Below are 27,808 nucleotides of genomic sequence, written 5' to 3'. Positions count from 1 at the left end.
ATCTATTTAAATTTTCCCCATCGACTTTTCGAGGAAAAAGGCACACATTTTTTCGCCATCCATTAATTGCAATAAAGTCGAAGAAATTATTTCACGTTTTTCAACGTGAGAGTTTGCAAATATTCCCGAATGTAATAGTTTAAAATGTAAATTGATAAACAATAAATTAACCGATTGTTAACCAATAAAGCTGATAACTGTGTCGACTCATTGGTAGAAAGTCAGAGAAGAATTATGAAAAATGAGACGCGACTGAAGAATGTAATAACAGACGATTGTGATAAGTATCGGAGAAAAATTTCATAAAAATTGCGCCATAAAAGAGAAAGCATTAAACATGCCTATCACTGATTTGTTACTAGTAAGACTGTATAACTGTGTAAGCTAACATTGCACAACGAATGTAACTAGCCTCGCCCAATAAACCACTGAGCCAGAAGTGTAGCCAAACTTAGTTTCATATTAATATCAAACATTACATGTTAATTACATATTCAATTCTTATTTCCTAACAAAAAAGGTGTTAAATCCCACAGAGATGCTTTTGAATTCAGACAAAGCGTTTTAAGTTAGCGGCAATACAGAGATTGGAGCTAACTGATTAAATAAAATATTGAGAATCTAACCACTCTTTTGCGAAGAGTTTGAAAAATTTCGAACCTCTATAAACTCTGCCTCCTCTTCCTCTACCAATTAAATTACAAAGAAGTTTAAGCAATGTTTAGTGGCTGGCAAGAAAGCAAAGTTAATTCGTGGAATTAATTACAACAGCATGTTGACCGGCAGCACCGTAGAGCCAATAATAGAGAGGAATTAATCAGTTAATCAGGTAACGCATTAGTGCAGCAGGGCCGCATTAATCACTATCAGACCTGGGGAGATTGAAACATCCGCCTTGAGGAGTAAGGAGCAAATCAGTTGGACGGCAAACTCGGGATCCAAACAAAAGGTCTTACCGGCTACACGGTGTTCAATTTATTATAGCAGAGCTACATGATACATTGTTTATTATAGCAGGGCTACATGGTACATTGTTCATTATATCAGAGCTACATAGTACATTGTTTATTATAGCAGAGCTACATGGTGCATTGTTTATTATAGCAGGGCTACATAGTACATTGTTCATTATATCAGAGCTACATAGTACATTGTTTATTATAGCAGAGCTACATGGTGCATTGTTTATTATAGCAGGGCTACATGGTGCATTGTTTATTATAGCAGAGCTACATGGTACATTGTTTATTATAGCAGGGCTACATGGTGCATTGTTTATTATAGCAGGGCTACATGGTGCATTGTTTATTATAGCAGGGCTACATGGTGCATTGTTTATTATAGCAGGGCTACATGGTGCATTGTTTATTATAGCAGAGCTACATGGTACATTGTTCATTATAGCAGAGCTACATTGTTTATTATAGCAGAGCTATATAGTACATTGTTTATTAAATTATTATAGCAGGGCTACATAGTACATTGTTCATTATAGCAGAGCTACATAGTACATTGTTTATTATAGCAGGGCTACATGGTACATTGTTTATTATAGCAGGGCTACATGGTACATTGTTCATTATATCAGAGCTACATAGTACATTGTTTATTATAGCAGAGCTACATGGTGCATTGTTTATTATAGCAGGGCTACATAGTACATTGTTCATTATATCAGAGCTACATAGTACATTGTTTATTATAGCAGAGCTACATGGTGCATTGTTTATTATAGCAGGGCTACATGGTGCATTGTTTATTATAGCAGAGCTACATGGTACATTGTTTATTATAGCAGGGCTACATGGTGCATTGTTTATTATAGCAGGGCTACATGGTGCATTGTTTATTATAGCAGGGCTACATGGTGCATTGTTTATTATAGCAGGGCTACATGGTGCATTGTTTATTATAGCAGAGCTACATGGTACATTGTTCATTATAGCAGAGCTACATTGTTTATTATAGCAGAGCTATATAGTACATTGTTTATTAAATTATTATAGCAGGGCTACATAGTACATTGTTCATTATATCAGAGCTACATAGTACATTGTTTATTATAGCAGAGCTACATGGTGCATTGTTTATTATAGCAGGGCTACATGGTGCATTGTTTATTATAGCAGAGCCACATGGTACATTGTTTATTATAGCAGGGCTACATGGTGCATTATTTCTATAGCAGGGCTACATGGTGCATTGTTTATTATAGCAGGGCTACATGGTGCATTGTTTATTATAGCAGAGCTACATGGTGCATTGTTTATTATAGCAGAGCTAAATAGTACATTGTTTATTATATCAGAGCTACATGGTGCATTGTTTATTATATCAGAGCTACATAGTACATTGTTTACCTCACATATCTAATCCTACATCAGGAGGAACAAGGATAGTTGTTTAACATCTGAATGGTGGTGGTAATATTACCACGAATACAAGTCCCTCTCCCCTCTACTACTAGTACTCTATTAGCAAGTTTATACATGGTTTACATAAGCTTCAGTATTTCGATCAAGTTAAAACCACCCTCCAATATGATAGTGGCGTTATATGTGGACACTACCTAGTCCCTATTGCAATTCAATCTCACATACCCTATTCCAAATTCTAGTCAAGCAATCAGCTACACCCGTCAGCTGCAGTTCTTCCAAGTTACCTTATTGCAGTCTACAAACCTGGGATAATGTGTATGTGAGAATATCCCCGGTCAATATTCCCATCATATCATTCTGAACCTATTTGTCAAACACGATTGCATTGTCGTGGATCGTGCTAAAAGCATTGCTGAGGGATTATTCTATAATTTCAGAACATGAGGACATGTTGGTAATGTCCCCGTGCCGATACGACGAATGGATCTCTGATCAGCATAATAGAGCTATTATAACATTAAATCTGAGCCCCTTTATAAAAGGTTACCCGTGTTAACGGTTTGCTGAGATCTGCTGATCTCACGCTGGGAGTATTGAGGCAGCTGGGTCCTGATTTATAGTCCCCAGTCATATAGCAGGATTTTATAGTGGCATTACGTAACCTCGTCAGATCGCAAATCTCAATCTAGTCCCCCAGCTTCTGATGTTATACGCTTATCAGAAACTAATATTTAACAGTCAGTACCGGTAATTATACTAAAGCTCGTCATCTCCGGAGATTGGGCGGTATATTGAGATATATTGATCAAGGTTGTTAGTCTGTCTGGACATTACATAATGCTCGAGGGAGGGTATATAAAACCTCTTCACTCCTCTGTCCAATACTTGGTACTTGCTCTCTAGGAAAGAAAGCAGTTTTCTCAAGTGCTTCCAAAACTAAGCGGCTGTCCAGGAAGCCAACAAGGGGTCAGGTAAGCCACTACAAGGAGAGAAGGTGTTTTGTGGGTAACAATCTAGATAATCGTCTCCTGGCATCTTCTCTCACCCAATCTCCGGGCAGTGGTGATATCACGTGATCAACTACGACATCATACTTGCTCCGAATATTGTTTTTGCATAGTTATTAGCATTGGCAATACTATAACTTGTCGGCCACTTTACCAAACCACAGCTTTTAATTTTTCCTTGCTTTGCAATGTTTATAAATTCACCCCATTGAAAAATGCAACAGATAATTTTCACTCCGATAGTACTTAATATTAAACCTCTCCTGGTGCCATTTCATTTTAACAACTCTCGTGGCTTAACCTATACTTTATACTAGGTACTGAAGGCAACATGGCTCGGTTAATCAAATCAATTATGCTGATAACTGTTTGGGCTGGGTTAATCCTCCAAGTGCTCGGTGAATCGGTAAGAACTATCTCTAGTAATACTTATAAGCTAAATTAAAAGCTAAGCCAATTGCCGGGAAAAGAATGTTTTTTATGAAAATTGCAATTTGGAACAAGTTCAACCAAAATGATAATAGCATCATGAACAGATTACAAATAGATTCGCACAAGCTGGAAAAAGTATGTTGTAATTTGCTTTATTACCACTCTGTTTCACCTCTCCAAAAATATCTTGCTGCACACAATTGCCTCGATAATTCTGGGATACAATGAAATAATTATAATTGCACTATGGTTAGTTAATTACTAATTGTAAGATATTTACACTTACAGGCACAGCACACCCGATACGTAAGGGAGTCTCAAGAGGAAATTCTGCATAAACGAGACATTGGAGACGAAATTCTACATAAACGAAACGCTGGAGACGAGATTCTACACAAGAGGGGAGCAGAAGATGAAGTGCTGCACAAGATGCCGAGGGGATCAGAAAATGAAGTCCTGGAGGAAGAGGATAACTTGATATTGCATAAACGGGCAATGGGAGAGGAAAACAGTCTTCAAGAAGTTCTTCACGGGGAAGAAGAGAACAGAGGTAAACGTCGGGCGTACCGGCCATTTAACGGGAAAAGAAAACAATTTCTCAACACGAAATAGCTCTTATTAGGCTTGGACACACTGGACAATGGGTAACAAAATTACAAGGGACATTTTCTGATAAGATTGTTTTTCAACTTGGAAAATGGGAGCAGACAATTATCTTTATCAATTAACGATATTGCAGCTGAAAAAGTAATATTGTATGCATAGAATTTCTCAGATTGATGATCATCCCCATTATTCGGTTTTCAAATATCACTAACAGGAATTTTGCGTTTTATTTGGTGAAATTTACGAGTTTTGGCATTTTGTTTGCAATCCCAGTCACAACTTCTGAACAATCATGTTGAAATAACATACCACCAATACCACGGAAGGTCAATCAGGGCTCCTGTAATACTCAACATATCTCATTTTTCTCCGCGTACTACCAGAAACCATAACCAATCTAACTGGAAAAACAAATTTAGTTATTGTTCAGTGTTTCTTCTCAGTTACTTGTTTGTTTTATCTGCTGTCATATATATCTTAATAAAGAACAGTGTCATTTAGAATAACATCCATTTAGGTGAAGATCTCGTGATCTGATAAGTTTTCATTGGCAGAACATCTGAATTTCCTCTATAAGAGTTCTCAGCCTGATCTGTTTCTCTTCTATCAGCTCGTACACTGTTTCTGCCTCCTCCTGGAATTAATTTCCAGGGTTAGTTAAAAGGTTGAATAACCGAGAGGGGTTTTAAGCGGCAAGAGAGGGGTTTTAAGCGGCAAGAGAGGGGTTTTAAGCGGCAAGAGAGGGGTTTTAAGCGTCAAGAGAGGAGTTTTAAGCAGCAAGAGAGGGGTTTTAAGCGGCAAGCGGCACACTTAATACAAAATTATCTTGATAGTATAGCTAGATATCGAACAAAGAGATCAAAATTAGATCACTACTTTAAAAAATAAACTAAATAGCGATGAAGAAATTTAATTTACGGGACAACAGTGGATAGCTTGTAGGTAAAATTGCTTCATAGAAGGATTTTCCTTGATGGATCGAATGAGAACACTTTTCAGGGACTTTGTATCGTACTTCTGAAAAATATTTAATTTAATCTAAGTTGCGCTAGTTATTGTTTGCAGTTTCAATAGTCTTTCTTCACATGACATATTATTATCTTGAAAATGACTTCAAATACAATTCACGATTTCATTAGTTTCCAGTTTACTGACCTGCGAGATATGAGTATAAAGCTCCCACAATAGTAGCGAGCGAGGGAAGGTATCAACAGAGGTGACCGCCAGGGATATTATCCGGTTAGTCAGGTTGATATCCGGGTGAGTTTCCTGCTTGTCACACTCGTGTGTAACTCTGCAGTACCACATTGTTTCTTGGTTGCTCTTTAATAATCTGGATATGATGGAGGGGTGAGGAGGGTAGCTACGATCATAATCAGTTTAACAAATAATCACAAACTTGAAGAAAAAAAGCATCTATATCTACCTAATACTTCATCAAAACGATTCCTTCTCTAAGCTTCCATTACAATACATTTACGAAAACTTGAATAAAGTTCAGAATTGTGAATATTGCCATCTTATAATACCTTTCCCATATTTTACTAGTCATTGTCACATGTTTCTTTAAAAGGTCCCAGAACATTTGTATCTGAGGAAACTGCTCCACTGCTAACAGGGCTACCTGCAAAATGCAATATTTTTGGATAAGTAGAATTTCCAAGGAACGTAAGAATAATATGTAAACGTATTATTCACTGGAAATCCACGTATTCTAATTTCCGAACAATACTTAAATCAAACAGCAAATTGAAATACAAAAGAGTTAAATATCCTTAAATGAACTGAAATACAACCATGCTAAACACCACAAGATCACACCTTCCTTAGAATGTTGGTATCTGCCTCGTCACCACGCTTCAGCTCGGTCTGTATGACGTGTCTGAAGAGAACCAACAAGTCCACTTGGATCTGGTCACGTGGCAGCCCCGACTCCACTAATCTACCCACGTGGGCTAACAGGTAGGGTCCTTGTTCTGGTGAGAGGGGTGAGAGGGTGGTGTAGTTGGAGCAGAACAGGTTGGTAGCGTACGTGCCCAGGTGGAGGGTCTCTGTCGTGCTAAAATTGTAATTAGGGGGTTATGATAAAATAATATTAGTTAAAATCTAAATAACTTACAATTTAACAGTTATGAATATCGGTAAGGAGAGTTCTGAATAGCACCAATCATAATGTGAGTAGAAGCGCTTTTGTTAAAATAGTAATAGTGTACAAGTCTGATACTGCATTACACCATTCTTATTAGCAAACAATTCTCTCAGGCAATACTTTTGTTTTCATCTATAGCCGATAATACCGTAGATTGTAGAATGGGGGAACTTCGCCATGTTTTACAGCTATTTCATGTTATTTAGAAAATACGACACGAGTACTTGAAAAAGTTTATAGCTCATATGAACAGGATTGGTAAAACAAATGTTTTCGTATGAACCACATCAGCCACGCATAAATAGTCAGCTAGATTGGTGCCACTGAAATCAGGGCGAAGTTACCCTGCGATATGGGGTAACTTCGCCATTCTGAAACTATACCATATTCGGTGCTAAGCACCATGATACCACTCGAAACTCAATTATATATCCTTGATACACCTGCCAATTTTATTTATCTAGCTCTAGCCTGCGTGTTACAATGGGCAATTTAGTCGCTGGGGTAACATCGCCATGCTGCGGGTAACATCGCCGGGATGAAGTAGAAATGTAGTCGAACTTCGCCAATACGAACAACGTTTTAAGGGTAACTTCGCCATATTCGCAAATCCCGCAAATTTGCACTCACAAGACAACAGGACCAATCGGGTCCGGTATGATAGCCATCATACGAGGTATTGCACGACGTACAAGCATTTTCATTGCGGTCTAGACTGTCCGTCGATACAATGAACAAGACATATATGCTAATGATGCCACACAGAATTTATTAAGGATATAATTGGAAAATATGGGAAATATGCAAGCCGAAAGTTTTAGCCACTTAGTTGCATTATGTCATGTTGCCTGAGGTTACTTAACATAGTGAAAGTTTATTTTTGAATAGGAATACCTTCATAACCATTTGTTTAACACAATACTGCACAAAAACTCGATCTCCTAACAATTCAAAACAGTAAAATGATTATTTGAAAAATAGTGGCGAAGTTCCCCGACACGGCGATTTTACCCCAATCTACGGTACTTAAATAGGCAATTATTATTACGTACTGTCTAGATGACAAAATACGACAATAACACACTGTTTCTATAGCCACCTCATTATAAATCCTCATTATAAGTTGTTTTGTATTGGGCGTCGTTCAAGCAAAAAACCGTCCATAAATCTCTGTAGTCTGTAGTCTGTGGCCATTGTATTGTTAGGAGCACTTATACCAAAACTGATTTCCATTTCATTATCCTAAGTACAATTTGGTTAAAGTATCTTGGTGGCAAGACACTAAGGGCGGGGACAATGTAAGTCTGACGAGTTTATAACATTGTAGCAAGTACCTTTGTGTTTTCGTCACGTTTTATCCCAGTACCAGTCTCGGCCATACTACTACTACTACTATGTCGGAACTAAGTCTGATCTACGCCAGATAACCCCCTCCCCCCCCCTTCATATATCCCTGCATTACACCATGTTTATTAGCAAACAATTCTCTCAGGCAATACTTTTGTTTTCATCTATATTCTATAGCCGATAATACTTAAATAGGCAATTATTATTACGTAATGTCCATGAAAAAATCCGACAATAACACACTGTTTCCAGTCACCTCATTATAAATCCTCATTATAAGTTGCTTTGTATTGGGCATCGTTCAAGTAAAAAACCGTCCATAAATCTCTGTAGCAAGTAGCTCAGGATGTCTGATGCAGTGTCCCGTCAATTTTAATCTCCTGCTTCGTAACTTGTTTGACAGCCTTGGTAGGCTACCATACAAAGTTATATTGCTGACCTTGTCCTTCCATGAGATACCCAGCGCCATACGCAGCATCTTTGTGTATGTCCCGTCCAAACTTTTCTCTTGAAGCCTTTGTCAGTGTCCAGGTTTCTGATCCGTAGAGCAGTACTGACTCACAAGCCGCTACGAACAATCTAATCTTAAGGCTCTCTGAGAGTTTGGATTTCCAGATATCCTTCAGTCTATGTAGGGCACCCCACGCTTTTCCCTTTCTAACCCTTATCTCCCTATCTGTGCTCTCAATCCAGGAGCCTAAGTAGATGAAATCATCCACATTTTCTATGGCTTTCCCAGATCGACTTAAGAGGTCGCTAGATCGATCCTCCATATTCAATGTATCCCAGTACCGGTCTCGATATTTAGTTGATATTTATTGCCATTATTATAGAAAGGCTTATATTACTGTTTACACCTAATTTAGCTAAAATATAGCTTTAATTACTAATTTGAGGACGGCCAACACAATGGTGATATTTATTTTTATCATGACTTAAGTTTTAGCTATCTTTAAGCCCATGCCCATGCCTATTTGACCAAAAATTGGGGAATAAATGGGCATGGGTTGAGTTTCAACAAATATTGCTTGGTACGAATTTGAAAGATTGAGATATAAGAACCAAGACGTAGAATAATAGATTAAAAACTGTCACATTTGAGAGAATCGGAATCACGAACGTCCTCTTCTTCAAAAGCTCCCCCAAAATTATTTCCTGGATCCGGTTTCTTGACCTCCTGGAACTACAAGATATTTTATTGCTACAGTATTAGCTATTAGGCTATAGCTATGTGATATTTCTGAAATAATATTATAGAATGCAGTGTCAAATACCTATCATACTAACCTAATACTTCAAATTTAAAACAATACCTTCATTATATCTATTTATTCTTTAATTGACTGAGCGGTGTATATATTTGTCACTTTTTAGAGTAACATTTTTTATGTGTGAGTTGAATCTTCTTTTTTTTTAAATGAACATTAACTTTTGCTGGAGACATATAGACATATACATGATCCCAATCCCTAGTATCTGTAGCCTCTCAAATAAACTGTAGCTGTATACACGCATAGGTGAAAATAAGTTCAAAAAGTGGCACCTTAACGTAAGCTAAAATTTTTTTAACCTGGCTATTTTTGCGAGAGATTTTTACCTTTGCGGCTAGGGCTATCGTTGAATTTTTTATTTTAAAAGGTTTTTGCAACATCAGTTTAAGTTATTATTAATTTTCTGGGGGTTTCTCCATGTGCTTGCTGTGACAAGATGATCAGGGCCCCTGCAAATTTTATGCAGTTTAGAAACGCTTTGAAAATAAATAAATGAGAGAGCAGGTTCTGGAGAGAGATCACTGGAATGGTGGCCACAGGTTGAAAATGTGGAGCAAAATGATAAATTTTATTGCTCTCTAGGACTTCCAAACAATTAAATTTCCTTCTGGTTAATCTCTTTACTTGAAAGTTTTTCAAAATGTAACCAGGCTTTGAACTTTTAACGTAAGGAGGGGGCCTGAAAAGGTACTTATTTACAGTGGTGTATACACGTTAGATTTCTATCTGCTAACCACTTCTCTATCAATCATTCAACCTACTTTATCAACGTCACAATTTTCCCACCATTTTATTTTCTCACCATGGATGGTATCTTAGTGATTCTGCTATGGTATCTTAGTTATTATGCACAATAGAAGCGTAATTTTGATTATAATATATTCATTTTCAAAAACATTCCAGCTTATTCATCGTCTAACTTGTGTAATTAATAAACATTGCTGGAATACCTAAGCCGAATTAACTGAAGTCACCAAAATTATTAATGGGTCAGTTTAGTCATGATATAGTTCTTTAATATCTATAGTTTTTGGTATTAAAAAGCACGGTGATAAATAATTATAAAATTGCAGGTAAAAAATCTTCAGTAATCAGTATCTCAATCTTTACTCTTGCAGGACTGAGTTGAACGACTGAAATTCAGCCGCCACAGTTCCCACGGTATTGCAACAAGAGCGCTGTGACAAAACTTGTTTTATTTGTTACCCATTTAATTGAGTAATTTGTCCGTTTCTTAATTTGAGCTAAAAATGTTTATTTTTAATTTCGAGTTTTGTTGTTCTATTACTGCTCATTTTTGTCCAGGCCAAAACTATCGAAACCATCTTTAACCGTTTTCAAGACATAGTGTGATAATTCATATTTAGCTCAATTTTAACCTTCAAGCGGGTAGAATAATCCTCACATATAATATGGCTAAAACCTCCGTCCCAACATCCCCCCCCCCCCCCTTCGGGAACCTTCAGCAATTCAGAACCCCTCCAGGATTCACATTAAGCTGCTAACCAACTATGTAAACGATTCCTAATAATACCAGTCCCTGCCCAGCCCAATTCTGCTTGAAATGAAATTGTAATTTACTCAGATAATTAGAAACAGCTATGGCAGAAGACAGGATGGAATCCGAGTCAATGATAAGCGCAGAGGAGAGATCCAATAAAAAGCACTATGTGTGGATTTGTGTGTTTTCCTTGCTGATAATCTCCATTGTGACTGCGGGTATCCTATATTACTTCTTATCCGTTAAAAAAGAAGGTAATAACTTTGTTACTGACTAAAAGTAAAACAAAACACCATTCAATATTGACCAGAAGGTGGCTGATATAGCGAAATAACTTGTTCGAATAGTACCAGTTTTTATATTTTCCAATACTATTCATGTCTCCTTTTTCAGGAGGCCGAGAAGAAGCAGATGTTGCAACTGTTGACGCAACTATTGGGCCTGAGGTGAACGAGCATCAGGATACCATGTCTCCGTCCGCGCCGGAGGATTTAATTTTACCAGCGACAAAGGCTACCACAAGCCAATGTTCAAATGATGATTTTGCAAATATCTTTTCTCCAACATCATTTGATGAACGTACCAGGAGATGCCTGCAGTCTTCCTACGACTACAAGTGGAACTGCAGTTGTAGTCATAGTAAGTAAATAAATCATAGGTTAATTACCAAAGATAGAATCTTAAGTGACCTTTACGTTTCGTGCAAAGAACCACATAAAGCCAAAAAATCATACAATAGGCACTTAGAATATCTTACATCACCATTAACGTAACAGATCCTAAATAACTTCAGATTGCTCCGCCTTCAGGAAGAGTATACGGAAACAATGCGAGAGGAGTAACGGTGCTGATAAGGAGTCTTGTTGTAAATATTCGTATTGCAAAAAGAGCATTAGATGTTCTCGGTAGTGAATAATATTCGTGAAATAGCGTACAGTAATTTTGGAAACTGATTTTAACTTTAATTTTTAAACAGTATTTCACTTTTTCCGCCTGAATTTAATGATTAAATCTGGTATTTCAGGGAATTTTAGCAGCTTCATTACTTTGTTTGTTATTTTGACTTAACTTTTTGTTTATTTGTATGCTGATTTTGAATATCATTTACGTATTTCCGTGTTATATAAAAGCTTGAATGTAGTAAGTTTGGAATGTGAATATTTGAACCTTGTTTAACAGATTTTGTTTTTTAACCTGTTGGACGGTAACTGTCGATCCGAACAACTAATTACAATTATGACTTTAGCACTATCATTCTCGCTTCAAATATGATTATTCGGAAAACTAATTATCAATACTTCTATACCAGTGTGTGTTTTTTCGGTTGTAACTTGTGAAATATTTATTTGACACCTTTAGAACCTTGAAATTATTTAAGCTACTTAATAAAGTGCATATTTTATTTAGTAAAATGGAAGTTGTCTTCAAAGTTGTGACTCTAAAGCGTCACTTAAAATAGTAATCCACGTTAAACTCTGAAACATAATAGCACAATGTGAAGTATTGTATAATAACTTAAATGCCCAATTGTTTTATACTTACTAGGCTAACTATAACTCCCAACTCCCAATTTGGTTTCTATACACTATTACACTTGCTAGGGTCGCTATGACAATATGCTCTGCCGTGCATGTTGGGCTAATTTATTACGACCGGACCTGATCAAATGGTATTTAAATAATGGGCACAGCTATATGAATGATCATTCGATTACGATTCCTCCACATCCTCCAACTTCTACAGCAACAGATGACAGATCAACGTACCTTCACGATCATTCGGCGAACAACCGCGCGCAACCAGCAACAACCTACTCCACCTTGGGTTCAAATACTCAATATATCAAGTAATTTTCTAACAACTATGTAGACCTTAATTAAAAATTTTAATCTATTATTTTGTAACTCTCGTAACTCATGACAAATTCAATTAATGAACTTGTCCATATATAGCACGTTATTGCTAAACAGTGGCCTGCCCGGATATGTGATGTTATGAGAAAAATGATGCTTTACAGTGCGGGAAATTATAGGATGGGGGTTTTAAGAAAAGCTCCCGAACGTGGATATACGACCCAACGTGAGTAAACTGACTTATGTCCCCCAACTCCCTCTGTACGTTTTGGTGCGTTCTCAACTGAAGTCAGTTAAATTTCGGTCACATTGTCTCTCAAATACCATGAATTGCACATGATATTGAGATCTCCTACTCAACTAACCGTTTTACCTTACCCAATACCGAATACGGTACGTACTTGGACATTCACATAACGGATAAAACTATATTTTTAACGGCCAGGTAGCGCAGTTGGTTAGAACGCCTGTCTTACAATCGTTAGGTTGCGAGTTCGAAACCCACTGACTGCCTGGTCGTGGGGTGAGCGTCGTCGACGTTCAGCTAAGGATCATGAGTGGTCTATGCAGCCCCCCGGTCTACTCAGCCGAATACTCGAGAAATCGGGTGTGAGGGTTAAATGAGGAGCTGCACATTGCAGCAAAGTCTCGGACGAAGAAAGTATGGTACACACTACCTTAACCGTCACTGGCCAAAAAGATCCTTCGGCTTCCTGTAATTGGCTGGTTGCACTTGTGTAACATTGTGGCTGTTGGAATACACCGAAGTAAAATAAGTGTCTAGATAAAAAAAATATCTCAGCTTTATGGTACAAAAACAGCATTTGAGAAGTTAAATTTGTAGTTAATAACACTGGAAACGCCCACTTAATTCCGTTTCCTCATTTTATCATTAAACATATGTACATTCCTGCATCTGTATCAGTCAGTTCATTCCAATTGCGTGTATTTGTGTCGCTACTTTCAACATATCACCCCCCTCTGTACTTTTTGGTGCGTTTTCAAATGAAGTCAATTTAATTTCGGTCACATTGTCTCTCAAATTCGATGAATTGCACATGACACCACACATAATAATATAGGATATGACTTCTCAGAAAATATTCAAGAAACATTATATCGAGATCTCTTACTCAACGAACCGTTTTACCTTGCCCAATACGGACTTGGACATAACTGATAAAACTATAACACAAAGTTACACACTTATACGTCATGTGTGTATACCAACCGTTACCATGATCAGAGTGACAAAACATTAGTCTAATCAAAGTTCAGAATCAGAGTTCAGAGAATATAATCAGAGTACTCACAAAGGGTGATTTTCAGCATTCTGGATCTTCTATAGCCTCTCAAGCGAGGTATAAGTAGTAAATATCAGGTGCATTTCTTTTAGAAGTAAGTCAAGCTTGAATACAAATTACGCTAGGACACCACCAACATTCATGCCACCAAAATGAACACCCACACAGTAAACCACTTGTAATATTCAGGGGATGGGACAAACATTTCTATTAAATTCTTTTATTAAAGAGAGGGTCACTCTCTCAAAATAGCTACCAGATTGTTTGTAAGGTCGATCTATGATAGTACCTATATCATCAACGTTGTAGATTATACCGTGTTTGATAAATGAATTTGATACGTTTGATCACTCCCTTTACTCCCTTTATTTCTTTTGCTGAACTATTTGCTAGGACAGAGAAAGGTCTGGACTGTGGACGGTTGGAAACGGATTTGTATTTCTCTATTAGTTTCAGTCTCCTGGCTTAAGATATAATTTTTTCTGTTGAAAAATAGTCTCACTAATATACTACTCTTCTCTCGTCCCTTGTTTATAACTATTATTTAATAATAATTCTCATCAAGATGGCTCAGAGCATATTATCAAAATCCTCGAAATATCGTCCGTTTAAAGATCTTTACTGTAGATAATATCTATACTAGTATACTGTATAGTATACTGTATCTATACTAGGAATATAATTTGGTGGAACACTCAGGGAAGTTAGTTCCCCCCATTCATTGCCAGAGAAAGACGTCTATAGTCCAGCTCAGGTATTCTATCCTGGATGATGTTAGATTCTCAAAATGTAACAATGTTTAATGTTAGCTCTATTTTACAACCTTGATCAGTTTGTTAAGTTCCAGCGCTTTTTAGCCCAAAAAACTTTGCACCACACGATTCTTCTACCAATAGTATAAGTAACTTACTTTGATTACAATTTTAAACCAGCAATGAGTCCAGAGGGGAGAGAATCCGGGTCATTAATAAGCGAAGGAGGAAGATTAATAAGAAAGCACTATGTGATCATATGTCTCTTTTCCATGGTTTTTATCACCGTTCTGACTGTCGGTATCCTAATATACTGCTCCGTTCATTACACAGGTAACGAAGTTATAGTATTAGTAAGTGATACTTACATTTAGCATTATTAATCATTGAATTGTAGTTGATAAGGCAATTAATAAGACAATAAGGGTTGGGAGCGGTTATAATCCGGTGAAATATATTCAATCTCTTACATACTCACTACAACGTAATGTTCTAATAGTACCAGTAGTTGTATTATGTAATGTTCTAATAGTACCAGTAGTTGTATTATGTAATGTTCTAATAGTACCAGTAGTTGTATTTTGTAATGTTCTAATAGTACCAGTAGTTGTATTATGTAATGTTCTAATAGTACCAGTAGTTGTATTTTGTAATGTTCTAATAGTACCAGTAGTTGTATTATGTAATGTTCTAATAGTACCAGTAGTTGTATTTTGTAATGTTCTAATAGTACCAGTAGTTGTATTATGTAATGTTTTAATAGTACCAGTAGTTGTATTATGTAATGTTTTAATAGTACCAGTAGTTGTATTTTGTAATGTTCTAATAGTACCAGTAGTTGTATTATGTAATGTTCTAATAGTACAAGTAGTTGTATTTTGTAATGTTCTAATAGTACCAGTAGTTGTATTTTGTAATGTTCTAATAGTACCAGTAGTTGTATTTTGTAATGTTCTAATAGTACCAGTAGTTGTATAATGTAATGTTCTAATAGTACCAGTAGTTGTATTATGTAATGTTTTAATAGTACCAGTAGTTGTATAATGTAATGTTCTAATAGTACCAGTAGTTGTATAATGTAATGTTTTAATAGTACCAGTAGTTGTATTATGTAATGTTTGAATAGTACCAGTAGTTGTATTATGTAATGTTCTAATAGTACCAATAGTTGTACCAGTAGTTTTATTTGCTTGAAATACTTATTTTCCTTTCCAGCACCTTCAGTTACTCCTGGACCGGTTTTGTATGGAACAGTGACCGTAGAGCCATCGACAGACAGGACAACAAACCAATGTACAGAGGAGGATTTCAACAGAAGTTTTGAAGGAGAACTTGATGTCCGGACCTTCAATTGCCTGCAGAATTGGTACACTTACAAGTGGGCGTGTGACTGTAAATATGGTAAGAAAATTACCATAGTTACCATAGTTACCATAGTTACCATAGTTACCATAGTTACCATAGTTACCATAGTTACCATAGTTATCATCTTTAAGTTACCACAGAGATCAGAGGGACAGGGCAAATAGGGAAATGATAAAGCCAGGCCTTCAAAGCATAACCCACTAAGCAGGAACCTCTAAATCAATTTTAAGATTTATTCTAGAGATATTTTAATACATGGCTTGGTACAGTCTACTCACAATGAGCAGTTCGTGTCACCTGAAGTTCCTTGTTTACATGTTGTTCTTACCACTCATATCCTTATTGATTTCAGAGTGTGGCAGTTACAATAAGAAGATGAAAAAGAAATGCAGCAAGAATGGTAAATTTGAATTTGAGTCTTGTTGTTTGTATGCGTATTGCAAAAAGGGTGCAAGGTCAGAATCTATAAAATGCAAGTAGAAAGGAAATTTAGCGTTAAAAGGTTAAATAGTATTTGAAAACAAATTGTAACTTATTCGACTTTTTAAGTTTCAATTAGTTTTGCTACATATCAGAATATTCTAGCACTCATGTTACTTTATTTTTTGAGTTTTGTGATATAATAGTTTTGAACATGCTAATTTCTGTTTCAAAGCTTGTTTTTACTTCACTTAAAAATTATCCCATTTGAAAGTTTTCAGTTATAAACATATCAACATTTAAATCTTTTGAACAGATTTCGTCATTTTTATACTGTGTAAGGCGGTTTAACAGTCGATGCTTTTTCTCATAATTTGCAAATTGCATTATTGATACTGAGTAACAAATTATAACATAGCTGGTTCTAATTTGTTTGAAAGTTTAGCATTATTATTTTTATTGCAGCACTATCATTAGAACCTACTTGGACAACAAAATGTGAAGTACTAGAGAGTTTACTCTAGCAGTTTTCTTAGTTAGTAACCTAAATAGTAAATATGCCTAATACCTATTTAATAAGATGTTTTGAACTTGATGGTATTTTAGTTATTTTAGTCGTGTAAATTATTTTGTTATATCTTATGCAATATCTTTGCCGCATAGTAGCGGGGTAGTAAATACTGTATTTCGTTTCCTTTCAACTCTCCTATTATACATTATACATAACACTTGAATTGGGGATACATTAATATTAGGTAACACTCAGATCATATCGTAAAGACATGTGCTGATAATGGACTGATGCAATGATCAGGTACACTTGATTAAGGTTTTTTTTTATAGGGTGCCAAGGGTGCCAGCACCCTTGCCTCAAATTTTTTCATCGAAAAATTAAAATTGGCTGAAACAAAAAAAAAACATATTTTCTTGGGGGGGGGGGGGGGGGGGGGGGGGGGGGGGGGGGGGGGGGGGGGGGTGAGGTTAGGATTGAATTGACCATGGTTAATAGTGGGCCTGTTGATAGCTTGGATGTGTTTTATTATAGTGTAGACTTACTTACATGGGTCTATACTCTATAAGGTGGAATAGTGGGTCTGTTGATATTGATAGTGGGTCTGTTGTTATTAAGTGTGTGTCTACTCGCTTAATAGTGGGTCTTTGCTACTCTGAAATGGGTCTGTAGATTGACTTGTCGGTCTGTAAGATGAAATAGTGGGCCTGTTGATATTGATAGTGGGTCTGTTGTTATTAAGTGTGTGTCTACTCGCTTAATAGTGGGTCTTTGCTACTCTGAAATGGGTCTGTAGATTGACTTGTGGGTCTGTAAGATGAAATAGTGGGTCTGTTGATAGGTTGACTTGTGGGTCTGTAAGATGAAATAGTGGGTCTGTTGATATTGATAGTGGGTCTGTTGTTATTAAGTGTGTGTCTACTCGCTTAATAGTGGGTCTTTGCTACTCTGAAATGGGTCTGTAGATTGACTTGTCGGTCTGTAAGATGAAATAGTGGGTCTGTTGATATTGATAGTAGGTCTGTTGTTATTAACTGTGTGTCTACTCGCTTAATAGTGGGTCTTTGCTAATCTGAAATGGGTCTGTAGATTGACTTGTGGGTCTGTAAGATGAAATAGTGGGTCTGTTGATATTGATAGTGGGTCTGTTGTTATTAAGTGTGTGTCTACTCGCTTAATAGTGGGTCTTTGCTAATCTGAAATGGGTCTGTAGATTGACTTAAGGTCTGTAAGATGAAATAGTGGGCCTGTTGATATTGATAGTGGGTCTGTTGTTATTAAGTGTGTGTCTACTCGCTTAATAGTGGGTCTTTGCTACTCTGAAATGGGTCTGTAGATTGACTTGTGGGTCTGTAAGATGAAATAGTGAGCCTGTTGATATCGATAGTGGGTCTGTTGTTATTAAGTGTGTGTCTACTCGCTTAATAGTGGGCCTTTGCTACTCTGAAATGGGTCTGTAGATTTATTTGTGGGTCTGTAAGGTTACAAAGTGGGTCTGTTATTATTGGCAGTGGGTCTCTAAGGTTAAATAGTGGGCCTATTTTTATTAAGTGTGTGTCTACTAGCTTAATAGTGGGTCTTTGCTACTCTGAAATGGGTCTGTGGATTGACTTGTGGGTCTGTAAGATGAAATAGTGGGTCTGTTGATATTGATAGTAGGTCTGTTGTTATTAACTGTGTGTCTACTCGCTTAATAGTGGGTCTTTGCTAATCTGAAATGGGTCTGTAGATTGACTTAAGGTCTGTAAGATGAAATAGTGGGCTTGTTGATATTGATAGTGGGTCTGTTGTTATTAAGTGTGTGTCTACTCGCTTAATAGTGGGTCTTTGCTACTCTGAAATGGGTCTGTAGATTGACTTGTGGGTCTGTAAGATGAAATAGTGAGCCTGTTGATATTGATAGTGGGTCTGTTGTTATTAAGTGTGTGTCTACTCGCTTAATAGTGGGTCTTTGCTAATCTGAAATGGGTCTGTAGATTGACTTAAGGTCTGTAAGATGAAATAGTGGGCCTGTTGATATTGATAGTGGGTCTGTTGTTATTAAGTGTGTGTCTACTCGCTTAATAGTGGGCCTTTGCTACTCTGAAATGGGTCTGTAGATTTATTTGTGGGTCTGTAAGGTTACAAAGTGGGTCTGTTATTATTGGCAGTGGGTCTCTAAGGTCAAATAGTGGGCCTATTTTTATTAAGTGTGTGTCTACTAGCTTAATAGTGGGTCTTTGCTACTCTGAAATGGGTCTGTGGATTGACTTGTGGGTCTGTAAGATGAAATAGTGGGCCTGTTGATATTGATAGTGGGTCTGTTGTTATTAAGTGTGTGTCTACTCGCTTAATAGTGGGTCTTTGCTACTCTGAAATGGGTCTGTAGATTGACTTGTGGGTCTGTAAGATGAAATAGTGGGTCTGTTGATAGGTTGACTTGTGGGTCTGTAAGATGAAATAGTGGGTCTGTTGATATTGATAGTGGGTCTGTTGTTATTAAGTGTGTGTCTACTCGCTTAATAGTGGGTCTTTGCTACTCTGAAATGGGTCTGTAGATTGACTTGTCGGTCTGTAAGATGAAATAGTGGGCCTGTTGATATTGATAGTGGGTCTGTTGTTATTAAGTGTGTGTCTACTCGCTTAATAGTGGGTCTTTGCTACTCTGAAATGGGTCTGTAGATTGACTTGTGGGTCTGTAAGATGAAATAGTGGGTCTGTTGATAGGTTGACTTGTGGGTCTGTAAGATGAAACAGTGGGTCTGTTGATATTGATAGTGGGTCTGTTGTTATTAAGTGTGTGTCTACTCGCTTAATAGTGGGTCTTTGCTAATCTGAAATGGGTCTGTAGATTGACTTAAGGTCTGTAAGATGAAATAGTGGGCCTGTTGATATTGATAGTGGGTCTGTTGTTATTAAGTGTGTGTCTACTCGCTTAATAGTGGGTCTTTGCTACTCTGAAATGGGTCTGTAGATTGACTTGTGGGTCTGTAAGATGAAATAGTGAGCCTGTTGATATCGATAGTGGGTCTGTTGTTATTAAGTGTGTGTCTACTCGCTTAATAGTGGGCCTTTGCTACTCTGAAATGGGTCTGTAGATTTATTTGTGGGTCTGTAAGGTTACAAAGTGGGTCTGTTATTATTGGCAGTGGGTCTCTAAGGTTAAATAGTGGGCCTATTTTTATTAAGTGTGTGTCTACTAGCTTAATAGTGGGTCTTTGCTACTCTGAAATGGGTCTGTGGATTGACTTGTGGGTCTGTAAGATGAAATAGTGGGTCTGTTGATATTGATAGTAGGTCTGTTGTTATTAACTGTGTGTCTACTCGCTTAATAGTGGGTCTTTGCTAATCTGAAATGGGTCTGTAGATTGACTTAAGGTCTGTAAGATGAAATAGTGGGCCTGTTGATATTGATAGTGGGTCTGTTGTTATTAAGTGTGTGTCTACTCGCTTAATAGTGGGTCTTTGCTACTCTGAAATGGGTCTGTAGATTGACTTGTGGGTCTGTAAGATGAAATAGTGAGCCTGTTGATATTGATAGTGGGTCTGTTGTTATTAAGTGTGTGTCTACTCGCTTAATAGTGGGTCTTTGCTACTCTGAAATGGGTCTGTAGATTGACTTGTGGGTCTGTAAGATGAAATAGTGGGCCTGTTGATATTGATAGTGGGTCTGTTGTTATTAAGTGTTTGTCTACTCGCTTAATAGTGGGCCTTTGCTACTCTGAAATGGGTCTGTAGATTTATTTGTGGGTCTGTAAGGTTACAAAGTGGGTCTGTTATTATTGGCAGTGGGTCTCTAAGGTCAAATAGTGGGCCTATTTTTATTAAGTGTGTGTCTACTAGCTTAATAGTGGGTCTTTGCTACTCTGAAATGGGTCTGTGGATTGACTTGTGGGTCTGTAAGATGAAATAGTGGGCCTGTTGATATTGATAGTGGGTCTGTTGTTATTAAGTGTGTGTCTACTCGCTTAATAGTGGGCCTTTGCTACTCTGAAATGGGTCTGTAGATTTATTTGTGGGTCTGTAAGGTTACAAAGTGGGTCTGTTATTATTGGCAGTGGGTCTCTAAGGTCAAATAGTGGGCCTATTTTTATTAAGTGTGTGTCTACTAGCTTAATAGTGGGTCTTTGCTACTCTGAAATGGGTCTGTGGATTGACTTGTGGGTCTGTAAGATGAAATAGTGGGTCTGTTGATATTGATAGTAGGTCTGTTGTTATCAACTGTGTGTCTACTCGCTTAATAGTGGGTCTTTGCTAATCTGAAATGGGTCTGTAGATTGACTTAAGGTCTGTAAGATGAAATAGTGGGCCTGTTGATATTGATAGTGGGTCTGTTGTTATTAAGTGTGTGTCTACTCGCTTAATAGTGGGCCTTTGCTACTCTGAAATGGGTCTGTAGATTTATTTGTGGGTCTGTAAGGTTACAAAGTGGGTCTGTTATTATTGGCAGTGGGTCTCTAAGGTCAAATAGTGGGCCTATTTTTATTAAGTGTGTGTCTACTAGCTTAATAGTGGGTCTTTGCTACTCTGAAATGGGTCTGTGGATTGACTTGTGGGTCTGTAAGATGAAATAGTGGGTCTGTTGATATTGATAGTAGGTCTGTTGTTATTAACTGTGTGTCTACTCGCTTAATAGTGGGTCTTTGCTAATCTGAAATGGGTCTGTAGATTGACTTAAGGTCTGTAAGATGAAATAGTGGGCCTGTTGATATTGATAGTGGGTCTGTTGTTATTAAGTGTGTGTCTACTCGCTTAATAGTGGGTCTTTGCTACTCTGAAATTGGTCTGTAGATTGACTTGTGGGTCTGTAAGATGAAATAGTGAGCCTGTTGATATTGATAGTGGGTCTGTTGTTATTAAGTGTGTGTCTACTCGCTTAATAGTGGGTCTTTGCTACTCTGAAATGGGTCTGTAGATTGACTTGTGGGTCTGTAAGATGAAATAGTGGGCCTGTTGATATTGATAGTGGGTCTGTTGTTATTAAGTGTGTGTCTACTCGCTTAATAGTGGGCCTTTGCTACTCTGAAATGGGTCTGTAGATTTATTTGTGGGTCTGTAAGGTTACAAAGTGGGTCTGTTATTATTGGCAGTGGGTCTCTAAGGTCAAATAGTGGGCCTATTTTTATTAAGTGTGTGTCTACTAGCTTAATAGTGGGTCTTTGCTACTCTGAAATGGGTCTGTGGATTGACTTGTGGGTCTGTAAGATGAAATAGTGGGCCTGTTGATATTGATAGTGGGTCTGTTGTTATTAAGTGTGTGTCTACTCGCTTAATAGTGGGCCTTTGCTACTCTGAAATGGGTCTGTAGATTTATTTGTGGGTCTGTAAGGTTACAAAGTGGGTCTGTTATTATTGGCAGTGGGTCTCTAAGGTCAAATAGTGGGCCTATTTTTATTAAGTGTGTGTCTACTAGCTTAATAGTGGGTCTTTGCTACTCTGAAATGGGTCTGTGGATTGACTTGTGGGTCTGTAAGATGAAATAATGGGTCTGTTGATATTGATAGTAGGTCTGTTGTTATCAACTGTGTGTCTACTCGCTTAATAGTGGGTCTTTGCTAATCTGAAATGGGTCTGTAGATTGACTTAAGGTCTGTAAGATGAAATAGTGGGCCTGTTGATATTGATAGTGGGTCTGTTGTTATTAAGTGTGTGTCTACTCGCTTAATAGTGGGTCTTTGCTACTCTGAAATGGGTCTGTAGATTGACTTGTGGGTCTGTAAGATGAAATAGTGAGCCTGTTGATATTGATAGTGGGTCTGTTGTTATTAAGTGTGTGTCTACTCGCTAAATAGTGGGCCTTTGCTACTCTGAAATGGGTCTGTAGATTTATTTGTGGGTCTGTAAGGTTACAAAGTGGGTCTGTTGTTATTGGCAGTGGGTCTCTAAGGTCAAATAGTGGGCCTATTTTTATTAAGTGTGTGTCTACTAGCTTAATAGTGGGTCTTTGCTACTCTAAAATGGGTCTGTGGATTGACTTGTGGGTCTGTAAGATGAAATAGTGGGTCTGTTGATATTGATAGTAGGTCTGTTGTTATCAACTGTGTGTCTACTCCCCCATGGTCGCCTGGTAACTGGGCTGTGTTTATGACTGCAGTCAGTCAAAGATTTGAACTGTGGATTAGTCATTAGTAAATATCTGTCATAACATCCAAGCAAACATTCTAGAAGACTTCTATAAATAGTCAATATAGTGTCCCCTAGACCGTAGGAAATGTAAAAATTTTAAGACGATGAGGCCTGAGTAAGTCGTAAATTCTGATTGGAGAATGCAGATTGCTGTTGTGAAGTTACCAACTTTACGTGAGTACTTGATTCTTTTCAATCCCAGTTTATTGCTGTCCTACAAATTTCTTTAATGCCAAATGTCGTCTAAAACACCCTGTTTCGCAAAAAATTTCCGGGGGGCTGCGCCCCCTTAGCCCCCGCCAAGGGGCTCTGCCCCTGGACCCCGCTGGGGGCTGCGCCCCCAGACCCCTGCCACAGCTTGCTCGCTTCGCTCGCTGCGCAGCTGGATTGGTCACGTCGGCTCGCTTCGCTCGCCGACAGCTCCCCTCAAAGAAAAATCCTGGCTACGTCCCTGTACGTGAGTACTTGATTCTTTTCAATCCCAGTTTATTGCTGTCCTACAAATTTCTTTAATGCCAAATGTCGTCTAAAACACCCTGTTTCGCAAAAATTTTCCAGGGGCTGCGCCCCCAGACCCCTGCCACAGCTTGCTCGCTTCGCTCGCTGCGCAGCTGGATTAAAAAACCTGGCTACGTCCCTGACCTATACCTACATCTTTATACTATAAGTATAAAGCCACCATTTTAAGAGGTATTTGTAAGTTTTCCACATATGTATGAGTGGACTTTGGAAATCAAATTATCAACCAAAATGTGGTGGAATATTGCATAATATATGAATAGTACATATATTTATTCTGACGGAAGAAGGTCATCAACTTCAAGTCCTAAATTATTAGTCCAATCTCTAAGATTGTTGATAGGGAAAGTTCAAAAAATTGGATTAAAAAATTTGCGAAAAAAGTTACTGCGAGCGCAGCTCAGCCAGCGAGCCACATTCAATGGAAAAGTGGGTCTTTAACCCAAAAAAGTCAGCACCATTGGGTGGGTCTGTGGCACCCAGAAAAAAAAAACCTTACACTTGATTTTAGTTCCTAGGGGGCAATGTTGAAGAATAGTACACAATATTGCTTAAAATTAAGTACACACAGCCAACAACCACCAGCTAACACACGTATGATGTAAACATTATATTTAAGCTAAACGTTACCTGAGAATGGGTTTACAGATCAGCTCCTCAATCTCCCTATCAACACTATCAACACTATCAACTCTCCCCCTATCTCCCTGTGTCCCAGCTTCCTGACAAAGTGCCAACTTGTTCCTCAACACTGCTTCATGATACGCGGAGAGAGGAGTAGTGAGTAGTTTCTGAAGCACGGAGTGGCTCTCCGAGGTGAAGTGAGTAAAGAGGGACCAGTAGGTCATGTTGTTGCGGTGTCCTGGCTCTTTTAGCAGACCCTTCACAAACCGAGATGTGCTCTTAACTGCGGTACATATATTATAGTGATGGTGGAGGCAATAGTTTTATGTAGTTGATAGAATTAAATGTTCTGAAATGTTTAGATCATTTTTAACGTTTTAGTTGTGGCACTATAAGCTTATTCACCATTTGAGGACTTTAGATGAGTAAGAAGAGTCCAAAAGACCCCAATAACAGTTTGGTTTTCCAGTCTTGAGTACATCTGTTCACACAACCTCATCAGGTACTCCAAATTGCTGTAACAGGCTTGTGTTACAGTCAATTTATATCATTCACCCAATTTTTGGTGGCTATCAGTAGGTTTTACTTTTAGACAGAAACATGCTCTGGGTGTTTATAATTTATCATATCAATTGATGGTGCTGCAAATAGAATTAGCCTTTTGTTTTACTAATCAGCCTGTTGTTCCCTAATTATAAATATCAACTGTCACTCTAAAAACTGAGGTAGGATATATATCACACTTCACAGTATTCAAACATGATTGTGACGAGAAACTAACTTGTGTAAGAGTTTGATCTGACAATGAAACAAAGCTAGAAAAGGTAGGTGAGCGATGTTGTCTGGTAGATGTAATCGAAACATGCTTTCGAACAGCAGGTCAGGTTTTTGGGATGTGAACAGAAACTGTTGTAACCACGAGGCGGTAACACAGCACTCAGGATCAATTACCTCACCTGTCAATCCTGAGAGAGATATAGTATATATTAGCACAGGGTTAGTGATTATTTTTAACAATCACTAACCCCTTTGGGGGCCGGGGGGATGTGTGGGCACGTGGTCGTTAATATTCGTTCGTTGTAGGACATATGTTTTTGCCATTTTTGCCCCCAAAAATAATTCTCCAGATTGGCTCAGTCTTCATGGAGCATCACTCATCGTGTTAAACGCACTTAAGGGTTCGACTAAATCTTCGATATTTCGTGTGAAATGACGAATAATCTGGAGACTGAAATTATCATGATTCACTAGGAACGTAAACCACTCCCATTCATTTGAGTCAAATCGAATTAAAAATTCCAATTTATTGATTTGAAGTTGAATTAAAAAATATAATGCATTAGATTGCAATGACAATACATTCTTCATTAAAAACAATTATAAGAAATAACCCCCACTTCTAACATAGTTCCATCCTTTGATTCCCAACAGTGCCTCATTTTCTTAGAACAGTATTGTTTTCCAAAGATTGGTATAATTTCTCAGCCGATGCAGATGACTGAAGTAGATAGTATGTAGTAGTAAACTGACCTTAATAAAGTTAAGATAGTTCACCTTAGTCGACATCTGATAATGCAGATGATGATGACGGTGCATTATCAGGTGATGTGATATATGATGCAGAAGATGATGCAGAAGATGGTGCTCTCACATTTTCTACCATTGCTTTACTATCGTCTTGCATCGTATCTGCCACAGAAGGAACAGTTACATTCTCTGAAGGAATGTTCAGATCATCAAGGATAAGAGTGAATGCTTTCTTCATGCATTGCCTGTTAATGCGATTTATAAACTTTAAATCATCTTTTGTCAAACTTTCAATATCATCAAGCAAATCAAAAAGCTCATCATACGTCTCGCGACTCTTTTGATAGCACTTAGCCAGACTACAATTCTCTAACATATTTCTTAGTTCATCACTTAGCGGGGTGTCAAAAGGAAGACTTCTTAAACTTCTCACCAGTCCCTCAACTAATATATCACTATCCTCACCTACAATGTGTAGGATTTGTCTTGCCAGAGATTCCGATAATTCGTTTAATTTTATATCTCCGACAAACGTTTTTATGAACTCACGCTTATCCCCTCTTTCGTTAATACTTTTAACAAGGAAATCAATGAAAATACGTTCCTTTAAATAGGATTCAGTATGAATGGCTCTTGCGATAAGAAATAACGATTTCAAATTTTCGTAAGCAGTATCCCTCGAAGATGCATCAATCGTTTCCCTCTCAGCAACTAGACTTCCATAATAATCAGTGCATTTGAGTACTAACCAATGGACTTTAAATACTCTTCCCAACTTGTAGACATCAGTGAATATATCTTTCTTTATCAGTTCCAATTCCCCGGAGTACAAAGCATCGACAAAACAGTAAACAGCATTCTCATCAATATCATCCATATCAAGAGTGGTCTGATGCAGTTCAGTTGTCAGTCTCTTAATTTCGGGACTATTATAAGACATTATAACTGAGTTAACGAGGTAATCCTCTCCGTTTTTAAGTTTCAGTTTCAAGTTACAATGTTCCGGAATGTTTATGTACTCTCTACCAAAGTTGCAGGGAACTTGAATTGTAGGAGCCATCTCCTGGTTTATACTGAGTACAATGAGCATTAGTCAAAATTAAGTGGTAATTTGGAAAATCTAGTGCAACCAAGAATACTTGAATCGAGTTAAATCAAGCCATAATTATATTTTACAAAAACATGCCGATTATATATTATGTGTCCGACGTCCGTGATAAACTGGCTACATGATGCTAGTGGAGTAGTGTGTATGATATGGCCGTAAATTTGCCGTATGGTGAATATAGAGTAGTGGATTATTTTATGTATGTTGGCAGTAAATTGGTTGTATATAATGCGCCAGTAGCGATCATTTTAAACTTATTCAGAAGATTCAATGCGTCCTATAAAAAGTAAGTGAGGGTCAGCACATGTAACGAATATTATTAGTGCAGCTATTATTTTTCTTACATTGCAATGTTGTAATCCGGGAGGGGGCTCTACTGTGCTCTTATCTCGAAGTACGCTCACCTAGCGTCACTAGGTATCGGCCGGAAAGCAGCCCAGAGATTCATACAGAGTGTGATTGATGTAATAAACCTAAATTCGGTACAATTTGCAGGCCGTGAATCATGCTTCATGAACTAATAGGAAAAGTGAGCGACCTATTTCATTCTCGGTATCATTTTGTATTTGAGAACGGTAATTTAACATTATAGCATTTTCTTTGTTTGGAAAAAGGCCAATTTTTGTTTTTGTGCAATCCTCATTAATTTTATGGCTGGAACATTAGTATAATTTCCATTTGAGAAGCTGAATCCTTCCAGGGATCAGATTTCTGACGCTGCAACTCTTAACAGTTCCAAATAATTTATAATAATTGCAACAATGATAATATCTACGAATGAAACTTTTTGATACGGAACATACAGTTGTACATATAGTTGATTGATTTATATCGTGGCTAAAGTTACAAAATATTTTGAAGTTATTTATAGATGAAGCTACATCTTATAAAGTCAACACTATATGATTTACAGCATTTTGTTACCATTTGGGAGGGATTAATGCTGTAAAAAAACGAATAAAATCTAACATAACTGCCGGAAAGACATCAAAATTGTCGGAAAAACGTTTTTAATCCCCCGCACGAATT

The 27,808-nt window shown here is 37.5% G+C and overlaps 2 protein-coding genes and 1 long non-coding RNA gene across 3 annotated transcripts in view; 2 read left to right on the top strand and 1 right to left on the bottom strand.

Moving 5' to 3' along the window:
• LOC134823959 (mitochondrial proton/calcium exchanger protein-like) overlaps positions 1 to 27,808 on the top strand; it is a 93,328-nt gene that overhangs the window by 14,999 nt on the left and 50,521 nt on the right. The window lies entirely within an intron of this gene.
• Positions 4,059 to 27,808, bottom strand: part of LOC134815123 (uncharacterized) — a 29,281-nt gene continuing 5,531 nt past the window's right edge. Inside the window, exons 10-17 of the mRNA XM_063823620.1 lie at positions 24,926 to 25,109; positions 24,550 to 24,659; positions 24,151 to 24,427; positions 6,245 to 6,482; positions 5,953 to 6,047; positions 5,579 to 5,756; positions 5,342 to 5,440; positions 4,059 to 5,057 (exon numbers count right to left, since the gene is read on the bottom strand). Of these exons, the coding sequence (XP_063679690.1) occupies positions 4,968 to 5,057; positions 5,342 to 5,440; positions 5,579 to 5,756; positions 5,953 to 6,047; positions 6,245 to 6,482; positions 24,151 to 24,427; positions 24,550 to 24,659; positions 24,926 to 25,109 (1,271 nt within the window). The 3' untranslated portion in view covers positions 4,059 to 4,967. The remainder of the gene's footprint in view (positions 5,058 to 5,341; positions 5,441 to 5,578; positions 5,757 to 5,952; positions 6,048 to 6,244; positions 6,483 to 24,150; positions 24,428 to 24,549; positions 24,660 to 24,925; positions 25,110 to 27,808) is intronic.
• LOC134823208 (uncharacterized) lies at positions 10,780 to 12,081 on the top strand. The gene is made up of 3 exons (XR_010161265.1): positions 10,780 to 10,945; positions 11,085 to 11,330; positions 11,485 to 12,081. It is a non-coding gene; the product is annotated as an uncharacterized LOC134823208 (long non-coding RNA).

The sequence above is a fragment of the Bolinopsis microptera genome, chromosome 1, assembly GCF_026151205.1.
Source record: "Bolinopsis microptera isolate Bmic1 chromosome 1, MBARI_Bmic_1.0, whole genome shotgun sequence".
Taxonomy (NCBI): Eukaryota; Metazoa; Ctenophora; class Tentaculata; order Lobata; family Bolinopsidae; genus Bolinopsis; species Bolinopsis microptera.
The sequence above is the reverse complement of the archived record's forward strand: the minus strand, read 5'-3'. Positions and strand labels throughout refer to the sequence as shown.